This window comes from Lissotriton vulgaris, chromosome 5, assembly GCF_964263255.1.
Source record: "Lissotriton vulgaris chromosome 5, aLisVul1.2, whole genome shotgun sequence".
In the NCBI taxonomy this organism is placed as follows: domain Eukaryota; kingdom Metazoa; phylum Chordata; class Amphibia; order Caudata; family Salamandridae; genus Lissotriton; species Lissotriton vulgaris.
Window position 1 is genome coordinate 113,278,981 of NC_141693.1, and position 21,394 is coordinate 113,300,374.

Consider the following 21,394-nt stretch of genomic DNA (forward strand, 5'->3'; position numbering starts at 1 on the left):
AGGAAGGACGAGTCAGCAGTTCTTATCAGAAAGCAATTTAATTAGTACATAACAGGCTAGGTGTACAAGCTGCATCTATGTAGTCAGTTTGTGCATCGTTGTATGTACTCCTATGTTGATAAGCGCTGTCATTTAAGTCGCCACTACCACTCAGATATAACATTGTAGTCCTTCTACGTCTACTAAACGACCCTGTTTTTGGCTCAAAAACCTGGTCACCCTATTGTCAATAGAACACATAATGCATGGGCAGAGGCGGCCGCCATGTAAGGTGTGGGCAACAAGCAATGTACCCGACTGGCGGAAGCGTAGCGCCATGAAACATATATTGGCTTATGTCCGCAGTTCCTGTTACTCTGTAAGAATGTATTCTTTCAGTGAAACAACCTTACCTGCAGACAACTCGCAGCTCCGTCGCAATCTCCGCGTTGCAGCCCAACTCTTCTACCACTGCGAGTTCTTCCTCCTCCGCATCGACTTCCTCCAAGTCGAGGTCCCGGAGTAGCAGCACCTCCCGCCACAGCGTACCCAAGGATCTCACGTGAAAGGTTTTGCTACTTACATACTGGACTTCATATTCGGGAACGGTGCACTGTTCTCCTCGTGTGCTCTCCTCCCCTCTCGTCTCCTGGTTCTCTCTTTCATCCCCCCTTTTTCTTTCTAATATCTAACCCCCCCCTTTCTCTCTTCTCCCCACTCACTCTCCCCTCCATCTTTCCCTCTTTCTCTCGGCGTGATTGAGCGTCGCACGCTCTCTCTCGCCTTGTTTCCTCTACACGTGCCCCCCTGTCGTCCTTTGTGATCTTGCTCTCTTTCTTGTTCTCCCCCTTTCTTGTTTTGCTTTCCTCGTTCTCCTGTCACTGTATATCATCCTCTGTTCCCTCCCTCCCTCTGTTTCTTTTTCTCACCCACCTTCGCTACTTCTCTCTGCCACATCTTTCTCTCTCCCTCGCCATCTTTTCCCCCTCTATTCATTCTGTCCCTTTCTCATCCTCGTTTCTCCCCCTCTCATTCTATCCTTCCATCTATCTCCACCTCTCTCCCTCCCCGCTCGCCCCCTCGTTCCCTGTTACTCCTTCGCCCCCTCCCTCACACCCCTTCTGCTTGTTTCTGGTTCCCCTCACCTCAAGTCTCCATAAACTCACTCAACCCATGAGTGCTTTTAGCAATGTTTTTTTTATGTTTTCTGTCTTTTAGTTGCTCTTTTGGCCCCTCACAGGTTCCGTACGGGCTGCTTCTACCTCTATTAAATGTAGAGGCCCCTGGGCCACGAAGGGAGTACGAAGGTGAAGCCGCAGCCCACGGTAGTGGCGCACAGTAGAACCGAGTGTGTGATCCTGGGCTGGTAACAGAGAGGGGGAGGGGCCTGAAGGTCAGAGCTGGGGTTCACTGGCGGAGGAGTGTGTGTGTGTGACCAAGGCATACACAAGGGGGCGCTGAAGTCTAGCAGTGAGATGCACCAGCAGAGCTTTGTCTAGGGTGCAGTCATGAAATAGGGAGGGCTGAAAGTCAACATTAATGCACATTGCTGGAGCTGCTGGTGTGATCCATAAAAGATACACGGATGCTCGGGGTCAGGAGTGAAGTACATTAGCAGAGCTGCGTGCGTGACCCTGGATAGCGGGGTCAGGACTGAAATATTTTGACAGAGGTGCTTGCGTCTTCCCAACCATGGCACGCGCAGGTGGTGAGGGGCTACAGGTCATGAGACAGGTGCTGTGTGACCCCAGTGAAAGTAAATTATGGGTGCTGAATGCCGGGAGTGGTGTGCAGTGTGCCCCTCTCTCTCTCTTTGCTCCCCCACCACTCTCTCTGTCTCTCTCTCTCCCCCTCTTTGTCTCCCTATATTTCCGTCTCTCTCTCGCTCTTTCTCTGTACCTCTCTTTGTCTCTCTGTATCTCTCTCTTCCCCTCTCTTTCTAGATCTCTGTATTTCTCTTGTCTGTGTGTCTCTCTCTTGGGCGCCATGTACGAGCTGCAGGCGGCTGCCGGGGACTCTGAGATCGACGTGGAGAGCCTGGAGCTGGACGAGGAGAGCGACGCGCCCCCAAGCCTCAGCCCCCCGCCGGCGGGGGACACCTGCGAGGAGGAGGAAGACGACGAAGAGGAGGAAGTGCCGCCGGGGTTTCGCCCCCCGGCACAGGGCACCCCGACGGGCACCAACAAGGGCTGCGGGGAGCAGAGGAAGCTGACGGAGGTGGTGTCCTGCCTGAAGGGGCACAAGCGCTCCTGCGCTGGCGGGACTGTCAGTGTGCTAACTGCCTGCTGGTGGTGGAGCGGCAGCGGGTCATGGCGGCGCAGGTGGCGATCCGGGTACAGCAGGAGGGGGGCGGGATACAAAGACACGGACAGCGGGAGGGGGGCGGGATACAACGGGAACCAAGACCCGGACAGCGGGCCGGATACAACGGGAACAAAGACATGGAAAATAGGAAACACAAAAGACCCAACGAAACTGCACGTATAAAACAAACATGTGCTTTACCTTCAAACGAAGCCGGCGGCAGCAGTGATCTCCGGGCGCACAGGGGACAGGAGGGTGGGGGACTGGGTAGAAGAGGCGGCGGCAGGGTCCTGTGGCATAAGACGATCGATCCTCACCTCATCGCAGACGAGAAAAAATGGCACCCGCCAGCTTCGGAATTTTTCGGATTCGGGGCGTGGTTTTGCTGTTTTGAGTGACAGACAACGTCACTGTCTAAAGAACAGCAAAACTTACGCCACCAAATCCGAAAAAGACGAGGCTAAATCGGAGTGACGCATCTCTCCTCCAATGGCTGGCCTCCGTTTAGGAAGCCAGCCAATGGAGGAGAGACAGGGCAGGGAGGCAGGTTCCAAAGCGCTACAAAGGGACATTAAATCTCCGACCCCAGACTGCGCAAGCGCAGCGTTTAGGTCCTTGACCTAAAAACTAAAAAACAACGAGCAAAATCGGGGTCAACAACGTAATTCTCGCTAATAAAGAGAGGCAGCCGCAGAAATGATAGGTGAATAATGAGAAATCTCTAGTGCTAATCTGGGGCAAAGTAGGCACGTGCCTGCCTTTCCACAGACCGAAACAACGCACATGTTTTAGGCCACCAGTACAACGATCTCTCTTTCTTTATCCGTCTATCTCCCTTGCTACATCCCTGCTTTTCTCTCTCTCCCCCTTCTGTCCCTCTTTCACACACTCACACACACACGTTCTCTTTCTCCTTCACTCTCACGCATTCACTGTCTCTCTTGCTTTCACACACACGCTATTCTCGTTTTCTCTTTCATACACTCTCTCCCTCTCTCTAATACACAAACTTTCGCCCTCAACCTCTCTGACTTGCGCGAGCACATCTATCCTCACACCGTACTGCAACTCTCCATGCGCATGTGAGGCGAACACTTATCGCACCATAATTGGAGCTTGCGTCACAACCAAGCCCTTCATAAATGCCACACTAACCCCCCCTTGCCCCACCCCTGCCAGATCAACCATGCGCTTCTAAAATATGTCCAGGTACACTATGTGAAACAGCGCTTCACAGCCTTATAAGGAGTACGATGCAATATATCAGTCCTCCTATACTGTACAATACCAACACACACACAACCGCAGAGGTTTCCCTTGCCTAGCAGCATCTTGGGAATCTCATATAGGAAGACATCAAAAAGTAACAAGCAGCGGCTGTGCGGGGGACTGAAAGGCATACGCACCCAGTACCAGACAGACCACATCCAGCAGCACAGCGCCGACATTTTCGGAATCGGGGGCATGTTTAGTTGAGTGACGGCAAAAGAAACGAAAAAACACACCCCCGAATCCGAAAAGGACGGGGTTAAATGGAGTGATGCCCCTCTGCTCCAATGGCTGTCCTCCGTTTAGGAAGCCAGCCAATGGAGAAGAGTGGCGGGTTTAAGCTCCCATACTCCAAATCATTAAATTTTGGCTGTGCAAACACTGCCGCGCAGTGTATCGCTAGGCCGAAAGCTAAAAAGAGCCTTACAGTCCCTGACTGTGTTCAAAAGGAAAAAGTGAAAATCGATGTATCAATTGGATGATGAGTGGTTTAGCATCTTGTAAAGAACAGTGAATCCAGGACATTACAAATACACTCTAATGGGTAGAATTAATAAAGTAGCATTGTAGGAAATATATAAACTACACACACTTAGAATGCGAACATTTACCAGTTCTCATAATAGCATACATTCTCTTTTAAAGAAGCAACATTCACTTTTAGTTATATCAAAAATAGAAAATTTATTAGAGCTTACACAATGGAAATCCAAATCATAACAGGTACAAGCATCTGAAAGTAATGAAGGCATGGACTAGGACGCCATCTCTGGCCCAACATGGATACAATTCTTTATGAATCAGAATCTTGCTCCGAATGGCCACTCTAACTATCACAAATGATGTGAAAAATAACTCTGGCGTAATTAAATAAATGTAGAATAGCCAAAAGACATCCTGGAGTACTCGTGTGTTACACAAAAGTGTACAACTTTTTACTGGGTGAAAAATTCTACAAGCATTAATCTGATGTAAACATCAATTCTTGTGGTGAACTTTCATTTTGTTTTATTCACAGGGGAAATATTTTCCCCATGGAGAAATCCTTTGCCCGAGACCCCGATTGGATAGGACTCTTCCCCAGACCACTCCTGAAAATTAACCTGCCAGGACAGCAAACTATCTTCAAGCGTGTTTTTCCGTAAGTCTTTGTTTACATTCTGCCCCATCATATTTAGTGATACCAATCCCCTCTAAATTTGGCCACATTACTGCAATACTCGTGTATGTAGAGGCATACACGCAACATGGCTTGGGCATGACAAGTTCTAAAAGCAAGCCTTTTCGTATTGATATAGATCAAAGAGCCCTTACATCCACACTTCTGGCGACTGACCACTGGCGACTGACCACTCGCCACTATCATATGGTCCTAGAGGTGACAGGGCCAAATGGAAGGCCTCGGCTACTAATCTCCGATCCAAAATGAGGAGCGTCCTGGCTGTGTATGGTTCTACAGAGAATTTGATAAACATTAGAAAGATTGATGGCTGTGCATGTGTATTGAAGGTCTCTGCTCCACTAGTTGAGTATCTCCATTTGAACAGCAGCCTCAAGTGGAACACAGAATTGTATATTCAACAGTCTGTCAGGCCAAATACAAACTCTGTTTCTCTCTACTGCATGTCCCATTTTGCAGCGGCTAGTTTAATTCAACAAGCTACTGCCAACTTTCTCATTTTACAGGCTTTATGTCCTCTTCTGCGAGGCTTGGTGCGACTTTTTCCTCTTCAGACTGATTTGCATGTTGTTGTTTTCCAACAATGTCCTCCAAAACCAATTCCATAGCGTCATCTCCGAGCAGCCGCCTCACCTTCTCCCCTTTGGCAGCCAAGATTTCTTCAATGTTTCTTAGCAGTGAAAAAAACAAAAATATTAATGTAGCCCATTCTAAAGTGCACAGAAATATAAGTTTGTAGGAAGGAGCGTAGGTGCAAATACAGCTGCAGGAAGGAACACAAGAAAGTAACAGTTTCCCTGTAAAATGGCAATCTGCGGGCCAGTACAAATCCTTTAAAATAATTTTTTTAAACTGTAAACGTGCCAAATGGAAAAAAAACACACTGGCTGTCCTTCGTTAGCTAACAGTACAGCAGTCATGACTTCTAGGTAACAAAATCACAGTACGTGTTGTAATCAAAATACAACATTAAGGGAATAGTAATACAAACAAATATAGCACTATAGATGTGTCCATTCTACTAGGTATACCAATGCAACTTTTTACGATTTGTCATTCCACCTGAGGTCAGTGGAATGACAAATAGACCAATTCAGACAACGCTCAAGCCATGACAAATTAAGTTACAGCAGTTCTTGATAGTATAACACGAGTATGCAGGGTACCTTTTTTATTTGAAAAACAGGGCACTCCAATAACGACGAATAAAACAGCATTATTAGAGTCACTCCCACATGCAATGTAGAAACTTTGGTTTGACTTTTTCATAGCCTTAATAAACAATTGGCCCAGATTCGCAAAGGTATTCCTAGGAATATTTTTAAGTTACATCTCAGAAAAGCCATACAATGCCCACGATTCCCATGCCTAATTTACACCTGCTGATGCGCAGTTTGTATGTGCTTTGTTGGAACTCATGCATGCCTTTGGTACATCTATTTTACAGCTTGTATCACAAATGTAAGAGTTTCAACAGGTGAGTTAGGGAAGTGGCCAGCGACATGACTCCTATACCTAACTGAATGGTCCAGGTGCTAGTGATGCATGGTACAGTTCACAAAAACAGTCCAGTTTATTCCAAGCGCTCTGCCTCTCTGAGGGGTCTCTGAGGGGCAGGCACCTTATACAAGGTACGTTTTGGCTCACAGTGAGCTTCAGAAATTCCGTCAGTTTCCTGGCCAGCGAGAGCCCAAGACCCCTCTGCCAACAGTGGGACCACTCAGAGGTCCACGAGTTGTGACCAGCCTGTAGGCTTTGGCTGCATCCTCTCCTGCCTCGTGTTAGCAAACAGCCAATACAAAGCTTCCTTTGTAATTTCCATAAGGTGAAAACTATTTATTAATTTGTTTGCAGGACAGCAACATTTCTGAACTATTACCTCCACTCCTGTGATACTGTGATGTGTACTGCAGATTTAGAGTGGTTACTAAGAGCAAATACCTTTTACCCTCCAAATCCGAAAACCAGCCGAGGTTGTCTGCTATGATGTGGTGGTTGTTGCATCCAGGGCACTTGACTATCACCACTCCTTTACTGTAGGCCAGTTTAGAGATGGCTTTCATCGACCTTGTCCTGCAAACCTGTGAATACAAAATGTACATCCGTGATCCTGCAAGCATACACACAGGGGGCAAGGAACTGCACGTTTTGATTGAGTGTCACGTCTACTTTGAAACACATCTTTATGCTTTTTAAATATAAAGTCTAATCAATCATAATAGCACCCTACTGAACCAATTAGAGTTCTTAGATCGCTATTATTGTTTAATTTTACTGCCTTGCGGGTACGCCAGGCAAGGCAACATAACATGCCTGATGTCCCTTGATAAATTCCACCAGCTTTGCTCTGTCAAAATGTAATGAAGTGTGCAATGCTCAGTGGCCTGATATTTACCAACAGCGATCAACATTGTACCGCTTGCAAGTGCGATCATTGTGAAAACAGGCGTTTGTGTAGGAATCCCAGTTTAACAAGCTATCTGTAAACCAGCCCCTAGTGACATTTCTACCAGTCAAGCACACAAAAGGTGAAGGGAGGGTGCTTTAAATAAGTCTGACCACTGACCATCACTCAGGGTAGCATTCCAACCCATCTCTCTTCTGCCCAACATGCCTTCCTTCGGATTAGACCAAGCCATATGAAAAATAAGTCTTGACCCTGCTCCAACAGGACGTCAAGTCAGAACTGCCAAGCCTAGGTCCTCTCAGAATGCATCTTAACACCAGTGTCACCCTGACTGGGGGCTCTTCTGTAAGGTGTAGTCTGGTTCTAATGGCACAGCGACCAAAAGATGTACTCAAACATTATGGCACCATAAAGGTGCGCCCTAAAGAAACTGGTTATTTTGCAAAATAATGTAGTAAGAAGCTTTCAAAGTGTTTAGGGGGGGGTAAAAAAGCAACAACAACAAAAAAAAAAAGAGAGCTCCGTCCTCGGGGGGCATATGTGAGTAGGTGTTGCTAAACTGTATGTTCATCCTTGGAGTGTGGACCAATTCATGAAAAGGGAAGGTGGAGGATAAATCACTTTTATCACTCAATGGGAAGGCAGGATGTGGGGCCCTCTCTGAGTCATATTTAACCAGAAGGTCTGGATATCTTCAAACCGAGTAGAGAAATGAAGTCATTGCCCCTCATTGGATAAAGTGATCAATCTGAGGGCAGCCTTAGACGTGGCCAGTAATTAATTTAAATGTATTACTGCAAAAAGGGGATTGAATGTATGAATGTAAGCAGCAATTGCAAATGCACCGAATTGTTCGGTAATCTATACTACTATTATAAAGGAAGAACTTTGAACCTTTGAGGCGGGTAAACTCAGGAACCACAGCGCAAATCCACACACCCGATACATCGTTGTAATTGTCAGCGTGTGCAGATGGACATAGGCTATATAAATTAAAAAAATATAAGTTATTTAAAAAATTTACGAGAAAAAAAAAGTAGTCCCATGGAAGTAGCGGCGGTCGCGACGTGCTGACATCAGGAGCGCGGGGAGGAGCAGCGTCCAGGAGTGCGAGGAGGCGCGGCGGACATGAGCGCGGGGAGGAGCGGCGGACAGGCGGGGAGGAGCGGTGAGGAGCGGCGGACGGGCTGGGAGGAGCGGCGGACAGGCGGGGAGGAGCGGTAGACCAGTGAACTCAGGAGCGTGGGAAGGTGCAGCGGATGAGGTAAGGCTCCGGGGGACCCACAGACAATGTCGGGGCGGACGGGGGCCCTGAAGCCAAGGTCGGGATGGGCTGCTACTCCGGGGGACCCACGGAAAATGTCGGGGCGGACGGGGGCCGGGGCGGGAGAGGGCCCTGAAGCCTGTTTGCTCCCGGACAAGGTCGGGACGGGCTGCTAGTTGTACTGATATGGCACTTCACAACCTTGATGAGGAGCAAAAGAGCTTTTGGTGGACACCAACGGTAAAGGTGCACCGAAAGATGTGTTTTACTTTGCACCATGTGAGCTGCAGCTCCTTCCTGCCAGTTACAATTTGAAGAAAATCTGTCCCCTCAAAAATGCACTTCTTACAGTGTGCAGGACTGTGTGACTGATATTTAAGCAAAGCTGCCTGAGGTATACCTGTCAGTTCCTGGCTATGAAAAAGCCACGATTGTGTCAAACCGAGGGGGAATGGCTCACATTTTTCTTTGAAAATATACACTTTTTCTTTGATGATGGTCCTAAAAATATTGTATTTTATTTCAAGGCAGTGGAAAATTAAGGCCTGACTCATTTGTAATAAATTGTCTCAAAGTTTAGAGGTATGTCTCCCCTACACCATATGCTAATATTATATTAACTTTAGGATGTTCAGGTAAGCCGGTAATTTAGTTTAAGAAAACTTGACCAAGACAACAACTCCCACAATGCACTAATTTGTTAGGCGAATAATCCGAACACTCACGTGGTTCCAAGGACATATTGGACAACTTCAGTCGGTCCTTGCTTTTTACACACCCGCACTTTGCATGCTGGGACTCAATAGCCCATAGTTTGACTGTAGTGCGAATGGTAAAGGTGTCACAGGGGCATTGGGCCTCTTAGGCACAACTTTAAAATCTTCATCTCTCTGTAGCATATTGTAAGTTCATCACTAAACGGTTTCCCTTTGCTTTTAACTATTACTGAATACCCAGCAGTGCTGGAAAGTGGGGGCGCAATCCCCTGTTCTCTGTTCCGGCATCTATTTCTGGCCGGATCCGGCCAACCCAAGGTAATATGCTGAATTTGTGCTGGTTTTTCTGACAGCGGGGCACAATTCAGCAGTGTCCACACGTTTTCTACATTCCATTCAGTGCCCGATTTAAAGGGTCATTAGCTCTTCTTTTGTTTAAGCCTCATTCTGGCTGGAAGCCATCTGGATCTAACCCTTAGATGCCAACCTAATGGAAGGAAAAAACGAAAAAGTAACAATGTCCCTAGCTTACAATTTATACAAGGAAAAGGGGATATCGTGGTTGTCAAGAGCTCATAGTACACCATACAATAAAGCCAACAGTTTTGAGAGAGAAATTAATATAAATACACAACATAAAATCACAATAAAAGAATTTTAAAAAAAAGAATATATATCATTTATTCCAAATATCACAATTCGAGTCAGGTTACTGCTGTTTTACAAATAGCTATGGTTGGGACAAGGGTAAAATGAAATTAGTAGTCCAAGTGGCGGGCGTTTCTACATGTGGCTTATAATTACAAAAGGTAATTGATATTGCTATTACACACAAGCTTTGATCGTGTACGGCAGATTAAATACCTTTAGTTCCCGGTGGCAATAGAGAATGCCAGGAGATTGTGAGTTTGGTGAATAGAGATGTGGCAGATTCAATTGAAATACCAGATTAGTAGCCGAAGCGGCACGTGTTTTAAATGTAGTAAACCATTAGCAAAGGTCACCGCCGGTGTTGTCACTATAAACAAGGAAGACCAAAACATGGAGGATTTATACCTTCAGGCTCTGGTTGCAATAGAGAACGTAATTAACTGACGGTGGCTGCGCAGTCTTGCACGGACAACCGGTGAGATTGGTGTTAGCACTCTAAGCATGTCCTTATTTATGCATTAACCAAATTAGTGTGGTGATATTAATAATGCATATACTAAACAAGCAAAAGTACTTGCCACACATATAATACTAGGGATTGTGATCGAACTCCCTTAATTAATTACTCTTCCTAACAAATGCTCGGAAATAGATATTAATAATAACTGTTATAACGTAGGAAGACAGGTGTGTTATAGAGACTATTTAAAAACCATAGTATTTTGAATTCATTCACAGGTGGTCATATCAAGAGACCGCCCTCAGGAGGTTATTCCCTGAATTTCATGCTTGTTGACAAGACCATATTAACCAAGTCGCAACAGTATACAAGGCCCAGTTTTCCGGAATTGGTAAGGTATCATCCTGCAAACCTTTTGGCATAATTTTGAGATACAAGATAAGAATACGTCCCTCACAACTGGCCGTCCTTTTCTTTTCTTTTTTAAGAATTATCTTTTACAACGTGTTCTTAACTGAATAAGTACGTCTGGCCTTAACCTATGCAGGATTCCTAATTCAACAAAGGTATGCATTTTTAATAAAGTAGAAATAATGATATAGGATCGGTCACTATGTAAACATCAATATGATGGTGACATTCTTTATTTTTAAGGGAGTCATCCAGATAGGAAGATTTATTTACTCTTATCCATATGCATAGAAGATGTGACTAGAGAAAGATAGGACATCCTTCTTTTTGCCCATTCTGCACTTGATATTGAGGTATGTGGTGTTCTTTCAAAAATAAGAACATAATATAGACTCTGGTAATAATGTATAGACCGAAAGAAATATTGGTTTTATAATAAATCTGTGTAATTAGGGATGGTAGTGTGGTTGTCTTATAAACTATGAATATGAGCTTTTTTTATTATGTATTTAAGTGTGTTTTTTTAAAAAAAATTAAATGCTGACATAATGTTAGAACAAATATGTTCTTGATAACAAATTTTGCTGTTGAGATATGCACATGTAAAATATTATAAATGGTCAACTAATTGTATGTTCCTTATATTTAGAATATTGGTCCTGATGAAGGTGTTTTACAGCATAAACCGAAACACTGCGTCGACAACTTTTCTCTTTGTGATTTCAATGGTCATATGACAATTTTTGTGATTCCAATGTTTTTATTCAAGATTGTGCTGTATATGAAGATATTAAGATGGAATTGCGATATTTGGAATAATTGATATATATTCTTTTTTTTTAAATTCTTTTATTGTGATTTTATGTTGTGCATTTATATTAATTTCTCTCTCAAAACTGTTGGCTTTATTGTATGGTGTACTATGAGCTCATGAGAACCACGATATCCCTTTTTCCTTGTATAAATTGTAAGCTAGAGACATTGTTACTTTTTCGTATTTTCCCCTGTCCCGAATTGGATAGTTAGGGGACCTCCTTTATTTTTCAACCTAATGGAAGGAAACAGTCACAAAACTGGTCAATTCTATTGCAGGACCGGAGGCTTCAGATTATGCTTCTCCATCTTTAATGAAGCTCACAGCAGCCAATGAAAATGCTTGCTTTTCATAGTAAACCGTTAAACAAACTACACATCCCATCAGGACTAGCCCAAGGCACGCCCCCCTAGTCCATAAGAGGCCTCTGCCTGCCGCCATCTTCCTCTTTCTTTGCTGCTCACAGCAAGAGCTAAGTGCACATTGTTTACTCCCTCTAGCTGTTAGCTACGATTGCACATGTCAAATGTGAATGATGTTGTGTTAATTGATTGATTTGCTAAGTGTGGCGATTGTCATATGCTTAAAGCGCAATTTGGTATATCGAGTTACCTTCGTGTGGGGGATCGATACTTCAGGGAGAGTGTTGTGCAGGTTTAGCTAGCGTCGCGGCGCCTAGCGTGTTCCGATTTATTCCTCAGTGTGGCTTGATGATTACGCCTCGTGGCGTGTGGTAGCAGCGGTCGTTGACCGGGAGTAGACGGGCACCGGGTTTTACAATTAGGGCCTTTGTCCCGGCTGTTTTCCCAGTAGGCGCGTCTCGCGCATGCGCATCGGCGTCCCTCATAGGCCGATGACGCGTGTAGGGTCCGGGTGGCTCTCGGCCGTGGCGTGCGTCCAAACGCGCTGAATTTGGGCTTGTTTTTAGTAGGATTTCAGTCGCGTTTGGGCTGCACGTCACGGCGCGATCCCCAAACTGTCAAACATAGCGTTTTTGAACACGAAGAGTTACCGGTGGCCCCTCTGCTCTTATAAACGCCTGTGAAGGTTGTAAAATATTGAGGCCAGTGATTGGAGTGCGCACACGCTCTGTGGACAGTGTTTTGGCCTGGGTCTTTGGCCCCTTGTGAATACAGCTTTGCTGAGGGGGTTTGTACTTTGTGGAATCCAGTGTGCTTACAGGGCTAACCCCCCCCTTGACCCTCCTGGTGGCTAAACAGTGCTTTGGCAATTCTTCATTGACGTGCAAGACCAACCACCCGTGGAAATGTCGCAGTGGGGTCAGTACAATGAAGAATATGCGGAGGAGGAGGTTTATGACGGACAGCAGGAGGCTGTCCTTGAGGACAATATTGTCATTGCATTGGACGCATCTGTGCAGTCGTCCGTCAATAGGGCTATGGAGACCACGGTCCCACAAACAGTGCAGCAAGCCCTAGCCACAGCCCTTCGCCCAATCCGGAAACAATTGGAGGGCTTTGCCAAGAGGCATGGCTATACCAAACCGCAAAAGAAGAAAGCGGAAGCTTCCACTTCCAGTCAACAGGCTGTTGACACTGCCACATGGCCTCATGCACAGGCCCTCGCTACCCTACCGGACACAGCGGATCATTGCTATTTTGGCACCAAGGCCAAGTCCAAGCGCAGGGTCCATACAGATACTGACACGGACACGGACGCTACCACAGGCACGGATACCGATACATCGGAGGAGCAGCCTCCTCCGAAGAAGGTTCAAGTGGAGATGGCCCAGGTGCATACTCCTTTCACATTCGATCCTACGGAGATCATACACCCCAGGTCACAGGACTGGGTCCCGCCTCAGGCGGTGACGGCATACATACACGATAATCTGAGGAAGAGCTTCCCGAGGGACGTCAGAAACCGCCTCAAATCAGAATGCCCTCGCCCGGACATCCCAGACAAGGTGGCGGAGACCCCAGAGATCGACGCAAGCCTCTTGACCTTCCTTCGGAAGTTCTCAAAAGACCCCAAACGAGGTTTGGATAGGGCATGGTCAGGCTGTCAGGACAAGATGTTGGACACAATCGGTCCTCTGGCGAAGATCTTAGAGATGGCTCTAAAGGCGAAGGAGAGTTCCACCCCTGTAGACCCGGATGTATTGGCTGGCTGGACCCAGCGTGCCATTTGCTTGCTGGGCAACGCCAACTGCGCCATTTCGTCAGAGAGGAGGAAATCCCTGCTGATGAAAATGGACAGCAACCTGACCGAGCTAGCGGATGCTGAGCCGGGACCCCTAGCAGCGGGCCAACTATTTGGAGACAAGTTTGTCAAAGACGTGTCCAAATATGTAGGGACATTTACGGCGCTGGACAAGGCGCAGTCAGGGATAAAGAGAGCTCTCAGCCAGAGAGTTTTTAACAGGGCCGGACGAGGCGGGGGCCGCTCGTCGGGCCGTGGAGGTCAGCAAGGTTCCCAAAGAGGCGATTTTGGCAGGGGAAGAAATGAATACGACTCCACCCGTGGTGGAACCTTCTACCCCTCCCGCAGGAGGTTCGACAGGAGCCGCTATCACTCCAATAACAACAGGGGGACCTTCAAGCATCAGCAGACCGCAGGTGAGAGTAACAGAGTTTACATTTCTACCTTTGGGGGGACGGACTCGGCACTGCCTAGAGCAGTGGCGGGCACTGACACAGGACGCATGGGTGCTACAAACTGTGCAGGGTTTCCGCTTGGAGTTCTATTCTCACCCCGTTCAATCGGAGCTCCCGGCGGATCTCCATTTTTCCCAACAAGATCTCAGTTTTATAGACGAAGAGATCTCGGAATTGCTGCAGAAGCGCGCGATAGCACCGGTCTGTCAAAGTCCTCGCGGTTTCTGCAGCAATATCTTTGTTATCCAAAAGAAGGGAGGCGGAAACAGATTAGTTTTGAACCTCAGGGATTTCAACCAGTTTATAACGTACAATCATTTCAAGATGGAAGGCATCCATCTTTTGACGGATCTACTGCAGATGGGAGACTGGATGGTCCGACTGGACTTGAAAGACGCTTATCTGTCTGTGCCGATATTTCCCCCGCATCGCAGATATCTCCAATTTCGGTGGAAAGGCCAGTGGTACGAATATTTGGTTCTGCCTTTCGGGCTCTCCTCGGCACCTTGGTGCTTCACCAAGGTGATGAAACCAGTGGTGGCGTACCTCAGGGAACGCGGTATTCGCCTCATAATCTATCTGGACGACATCCTGATAGTGGATCAGTGTTGTCAGGCACTCTTGAGACACCTTACTCTGACGACAACCTTGCTTCAAAGCCTGGGCTTTGTAGTCAACACCAGGAAATCAGTCATGATACCCACTCAGGTGATAGACTTCCTGGGTTTCACGATCGATTCCAAGATAGCACAGCTAAGCCTCCCGAAGGACAAGCTGAAAGACCTGAAGAAGGAGATCAGGAGACTGTTGAACAGTCAGACAGTTTCGCTCAGGGCAATTGCGAGAGTAGTAGGAGTTTTGGCATCATCGGTGCAAGCGATATTCCCGGGCCCTCTTCATTACAGGGCCCTTCAACAGCTGAAGATCAGACACCTACGGAAGGGTCTGTCGTACTCGGACAACATTCCCCTCACAGAAGAGGTGAAGACGGAAATGCAATGGTGGCTCGGTCATGTAGACGCCTGGAACGGTCGAGCAATCTTCGGCTCTCTTCCGGAGGTAACAATAGAGTCGGACGCCAGCCGTTGGGGCTGGGGGGCTCGTTGCGGAGATATCTCCACAGGTGGCAGATGGTCTCCAGACGAGCTTTCGCTTCACATAAATTGTCTCGAACTGCTCGCGGGATCGTTCGCGGTGCGGACGTTGTCCCCGAGGCAGACATCTTGCTGTATCCTCCTGCGTTTGGACAATGTGTCAGCGGTGAGATACATCAACAAGTTGGGCGGCACGAGGTCGTCAATGCTTGTGCAGATAGCCAAGGACTTTTGGCATTACTGTCTGGAGAATCAGATATCAGTAATAGCAGAATACCTGCCGGGCCAGTCCAATCAGGTGGCGGACTGGAATTCGAGGTACCTCAGGGACTACAGCGACTGGAAGTTGCTACCGAAGGTGTTCCAATGGCTGCAGGAGATTTGGGGTCCGTTCGAGACGGACTTGTTTGCATCCAGACTAACATATCAGGTACCCAGATTCTTCAGCTGGAGACCGGATCCCGTGGCTCTGGCAACGGATGCCTTTCTCCAGAATTGGACGGAAGGGACGCAGTACGCTTTCCCACCCTTCCTGCTGATCCCGAGGGCAATGTCTCAGGTGATCAAGCAACGGGCGGAAGTAGTGATGGTGACGCCTTGGTGGACGTCACAGTCATGGTTCCCCAAACTGATGCAGTGGAGCTGCGACCGTCCCAGACTCCTCCCGGAGTCGACAACGCTATTGCTGGGCCCTCATCAGGAACAGCATCCCTTGGTAATGGAAGGCAGGCTCCAGCTGATGGCTTGGAGGCTTTCAGGGAACAGTGGCAGCTGCCAGGCCTTTCGAGCAGGACTTGTGATTTCATCAAGCAAGCCTGGGCACCATCCACGCGGAAGCGATACTCCTCGGCCTGGAAGAACTGGATGGGTTGGTGCATGGAACGACATCTGGATCCCGTGGGGGCAGACTTATCCCACGTGCTGAATTTCTTAACGGACAAGGCTTCCGAGGGTTTGGCCTATAGGTCGGTCAATAACTTTAGGTCAGCCATCTCAGCAGGCCACGCTCGGCTGGATGGTAAACCAGTAGGCATGCATCCACTGGTATGCAAATTGCTCAAGGGAATTAGGGTGGAGAACCCACCGAAACCCAAGTACACTGGGTTGTGGGACGTGTCTTTGGTTTTGGAGCTCTTTAACAAATGGCCGGTTAACTCGCTTTTATCCAGAAAACAGTTGTCAGCTAAGTTAGCCATGCTACTCTGCCTCTCGGCATGCAGGAGGTCATCGGACGTACGGGCGCTGGAAATTACAGGTAGAGTATTTACTCCAGAGGGAGTTTCTTTTTCCATTTCAGGACGCACTAAGACATTATCTCGTCATATTTCTTATAATGCTTTTCATGAGAACGATAAATTATGTGTTGTAAAATGTCTGAAAACATATGAGGAATGTACAGCGGCTAATAGACCGCAGGGCTGTTCTCAGTTGTTGATTGCCATTCAGAAACCATTCAAAGCGGTGGCAGCTGCCACCATTGCCAGATGGCTTCGTTATATTATGGAAGAGGCAGGTGTAGATATCACCATTTTCGGGGCTCATTCAGTCAGAGGAGCCATGGCATCTAAATCATTTATGTTGGGTTCCAGCATACAGGATATAATGCGTAGCGCAGATTGGTCATCAGAATCGACCTTCAAGACATACTATTATAAGCCGGTGGGGGATATTACCTCTGTTGTTTTTAGTAAGCGTTAAACATGCATAATCTGAAGCCTCCGGTCCTGCAATAGAATCACAAATTTGCAAGCATTCGCGACAAGAATTTGCAATTCTATTAAGGACACGGAGGCGAGGATTATCCCACCCGGCATGTTATGTATTAAATGCTTGCCCACCCAATGGTTATGGTGGTTACGGTCTCATATCCTTTGTTGCAGGGCCAGATAAGAAGAGTGACTGAAAGTCGACGACTGCAAGGATAATGCGACCGAATAAGTTTCTTCCACGTTGGAGGAGTTATCAAGTTATCTAAGTTGTTGGAGCTGTTCGCCTTCAAGAAAGAGGAAGATGGCGGCAGGCAGAGGCCTCTTATGGACTAGGGGGGCGTGCCTTGGGCTAGTCCTGATGGGATGTGTAGTTTGTTTAACGGTTTACTATGAAAAGCAAGCATTTTCATTGGCTGCTGTGAGCTTCATTAAAGATGGAGAAGCATAATCCTCGCCTCCGTGTCCTTAATAGAATTGCAAATTCTTGTCGCGAATGCTTGCAAATTTGTGATTCACAAGTACTATAGGGAAATTTGACCTGGAGGCATGTTTTGGACTTTCTTCATCTCCTTTATGTAAGAGATGGGCATACACCATAAGAATGAAATATTTATCTGTCTTAATGAATTATTACACTTGCAATGATTTAAATGGCACCTACTAATTTATTTTCAATTAATTCTTTTATAGCGCTACTCATCCCGGTGCAGGGTGTCAGATCTTTACATCACACAAAGAGTTGCAATAAATAAAACAAGTGTGTAAATTAATGTACAAGAAAGGTTCATTAAGACAATGAAGTTTATAAGGTGTAGGAATCATATACTGTCCATAGTTGAGATCGGACAAAACTCAGACCTCTCCCAGAACTGCATTAACCACCGGGAGTTATCTTACCGCTATTATAATAATCTTGAAATTAATGGGCACACAAAGATCTCTGCAGCAGGAGAGATATTTTAAAATACAGCCTCTTAGAGAACAATTAAATAAGGTAGAACAGATTGTCTGTCGCACGTGTCCTTGTTGCCAATTTCATGCAGCATTTTTTTTTAAAAATACATTTGTAAGGTGATTGCCAAACTGTTTTTTAAGCTCTGCCCCCCTTCACTCTGGCATACCTAGACCCCCAATTTATGAGTTTCCAGAGCAGTCATCCCACCAAGCACCATACCAGCACTGATAGCAGTACACCTTCTTCACCTTGCAGGTGTACACCAGTTGGTAGTGGGTGGGGTTCACCTGCCCCACGGCGTCCGCGTGGACCGTGCATAATGTCCGGGATGCTGGAGGTCGCGAACAAAGCATCAGGGAGGCTCTGTACCGCAAACCGTGGGGGCTCGCTCGCGCCGTCTGCTGACTCCAGACCCTTGCCTGACACCAGCCGATCCTCCCCGGCACCAGAGCCGCTCGCACGGCTACCAAGCCCAGGATCCTGCCCAGGGAGGCTGCCATTGACACAAACTACACTACTCTACTCTCCTCCCCGAAGCGTAATGGACATAAAAGAAGGACGTGGAAGCCATTTTGGGACAGGATCCGGGCGCTGAAAACCTTCTCAATCGGACATCTTAGAACGGTATGGAGTTAAGGTTTAAACAGATTATCAAAAGTTCGACCAACGGAAAAAGAACATTCTTTCTATCACGAATGATCATTTGTCTCTGAGCTGCTAGCGTTTTATTTTTATAACTCGGTTACGACAAGTTTTTTAGCCGCAATATAGCAAATGCAAAGTTTCCCAACATTCTCGTATGTAAGTTTTGATTCTGCGAAGGAAAGAAAGGTCAGTATTATGCCTGCTTCTCTGTTTCTGTAAATGAATTTGCCAACATTTTAATGAAAACATTTAACAGCAAGTTAAAACAGAAAAAATGTAGCCAATAAAGACCCAGTCAAATGATAAGGAACCATTAGAAGCCGAATCAATGTGCAGACATAGTATGGTAGGGTGGTTAACCGTTTTGCATTTTGCAGGTTGGACCTGCAATACTGGTTCCTATGTCCCGCTGCCCCCACAGAGTCACTGCGAGTTGCACATTGGGAGAAAATTATCTCACCATCCACTCGCTTGGAGTGCAAAAGGCAGCAGGCAAGCAAAAGGTTCTAAACCAGCCCACCTCCATAGTGCCAATATCGGCAAGCCTCCTCCGTTCTCATTCAGCAACATACATCAATAAACCACAAGACACCTTGTTATTGGAGAAATTTGCTGCAGGTTTATTTGCATAACAAATATGCCAACATGGTGGGTTATCTTACGGGCGATCCAAGGGCAGGCCAGCCCCTATGCCGCCTGCCCGCCTGATGAGCCAAATACCGTGGTCGTCGCCAATCGGTGGTTACCAATTTTGGGAGGGGCCACCCCTCCCATCAGTGGACCGCCAGTCCACACACTTACTCATGCCCCCAAAAGGGGGCAGAGTGTTCCAGGCAGCCCCCGGTTGCTCAGGCCCACAACCACCCGTAGGGCTAACGGGGAGCTGTCGTACTTCCAGGGGACATGGTAAGACATCCCTGGGTATCCTTGGCTTAGCACCCCTAATGTGCTGCTGCTTGTAGTAGCCTTCTGTACCTTGCAGACTTTGGATCGCCCTGTAACTCCGCCTGCAAAACAAAACAATAAGTTAGATTCTTCCCCTCCCCTTACCACCCTCTGGCCGTCTGCAGGGTAAGCGGTAGGGCGGGAAACAGCGAGACGGGCAGCGGACAAGAGGCTGCCCTGTGGGCGGTGTCCTCCCCCACCACAGCCGGTAGTGTCACGGCCGACTGACCTAGACTGGGGGCACTAGTGTGCTGAGTAGTGTGCCTTCCTGTGGCACTAAGGCAGCCGCCCTGTTGGAGGGTCCCCTACGTGCCCCCCCGGGCAGCCTTTGCAGTCTTCAACATTCCACCCCCAAACATTTCTGAACTGCACATAAACTCTGAAATAGCATGATTCCTTGTGGTCCTTGCACAGGAACGCACGTTAACCATCTTGTCGAGCCTGCTTGCTCTTGGACCAGGCCATTGTCCTTGCCCTGTACCAACAGGACAACACCACCCTCGTCTGCCATGGAGCGGTAACATGGGGACCTCTACTTCCTTCAGGACCCTCTCACTGCTGCACCTATTTTGCTCAGTTCCCCAGGCCCAAATGGTAGGTACCCACTGGGAACCCTAACACCAGACTTACTTTGTGTTCTCGCCGAACTCTTGCCACAATCCTTACCAGAGCCGACCAGGTCCCCTCGAATACTTCCCTCTGACACTATATGTGTGGCCATTGGACTGCCACGTCATTGCTTTCTTCCCATCCTTTCCTTTCAACTTCCCAGAGCGTGCTGCACTGCCCGCGCTTGTGCCCAGATTGTCCCACATTTTGGTTCCTCACCACTTTAACCCTGAAAAAGGGGTACGTATTGGTAGCTAGCAGAGAGGAGCCGCAGCACAAGAGGAGTACCGTACAATGTCTCTTCAGGAGCACTCAAACTATTAAGATTCAAATCCAACCACCTTCCAATAAACCCTCATCTGTGAATGAAAACCATGGTGGGGCCAGACCTGGAAGCATGCCATTGATAATTGTTTCTTCCTTTAAGCCTTTATCAAAGTTCTGACATATTGTCACATCACTGGACAGAGGCAAAAGTAGAGCATGATTTGCCCAGGATCAAACAGTTTCTGAAAGCAGTTGACACATAGCTGCAGCACTTTCCTACTTGCCGCAAAGGTGATTCATTTATCAGAGAAACATCTACTACAATGCAGTCATTCCATTGTAGGGCCATTACAACTCAATTAGTACCACAACTACAATGTTACCACAAGTTCCATTACAGCGCGTCCTTACAACAACTTGCTTTAGGCGATGCTGTGTTGGACTGGTGTTGGATTTTAAGCCTATCACCTTCCCTACTGATCTGCCGGCTGGAGTTTGAATAGTAATTTAATCTATTCCAAAGTCCAGTTCTTACCTAAATCAAGTCATTGTAATGACTTGCGTTGTAAACGAACTTGTGGTAACAACATATTTGTGGTATTGACGGCATTAAGCCGCGCATTGTTTTGGTATGCATGGTAACAGATGCCATTATTGCATTTTGGTGAATCTACCATGAGGCTGAGAACTTCTCCACTCCTCAAAGAAATATCCAGTTAATTTTTTAACCACACACTTGCTAGAAGGTTTAAGGATGTGGTCTGATGGCTAGATTGCCGACTTTGGTGGTGCACACCAAGGTTCGAGCCTCGAGGTCTCGTCCACATCCTGTAATTCTCAGCAAATCACTTAATCTCCCCATGTCTGAATGTGTCCTAGTGTAAGGTGACCAGTGCTCATATAAAGCGCTCCAATACCTTCAGATCAAGTTCCTGCTATATAAATCTGCATTAACAAACAAAAAAAACTTGTATTTTAAATATTCCCAGTCTTTTCGAAAAAGGGAGCAAATGAATTAGCTCATAAGGTAATTGCCCAAGAGCACACAGTTTGGCTAAATGGGAGGTCAGAATTAATAGCCATGACTCCTGGTTCCA

The 21,394-nt window shown here is 47.0% G+C and overlaps 1 protein-coding gene across 1 annotated transcript; it reads right to left on the reverse strand.

The window, feature by feature from the left end:
* Window positions 1-4,214: 4,214 nt before the first annotated feature.
* Window positions 4,215-18,358, reverse strand: DNLZ (DNL-type zinc finger). Its single transcript, XM_086921018.1, has 3 exons — window positions 18,080-18,358; window positions 6,674-6,813; window positions 4,215-5,402 (listed from the first exon to the last, which is right to left on the reverse strand). Exons 1-3 carry the CDS (start codon window positions 18,329-18,331, stop codon window positions 5,228-5,230), a joined length of 567 nt encoding a protein of 188 aa, XP_086777144.1. The 5' UTR covers window positions 18,332-18,358; the 3' UTR covers window positions 4,215-5,227.
* Between the last annotated feature and the right edge of the window lie 3,036 nt (window positions 18,359-21,394).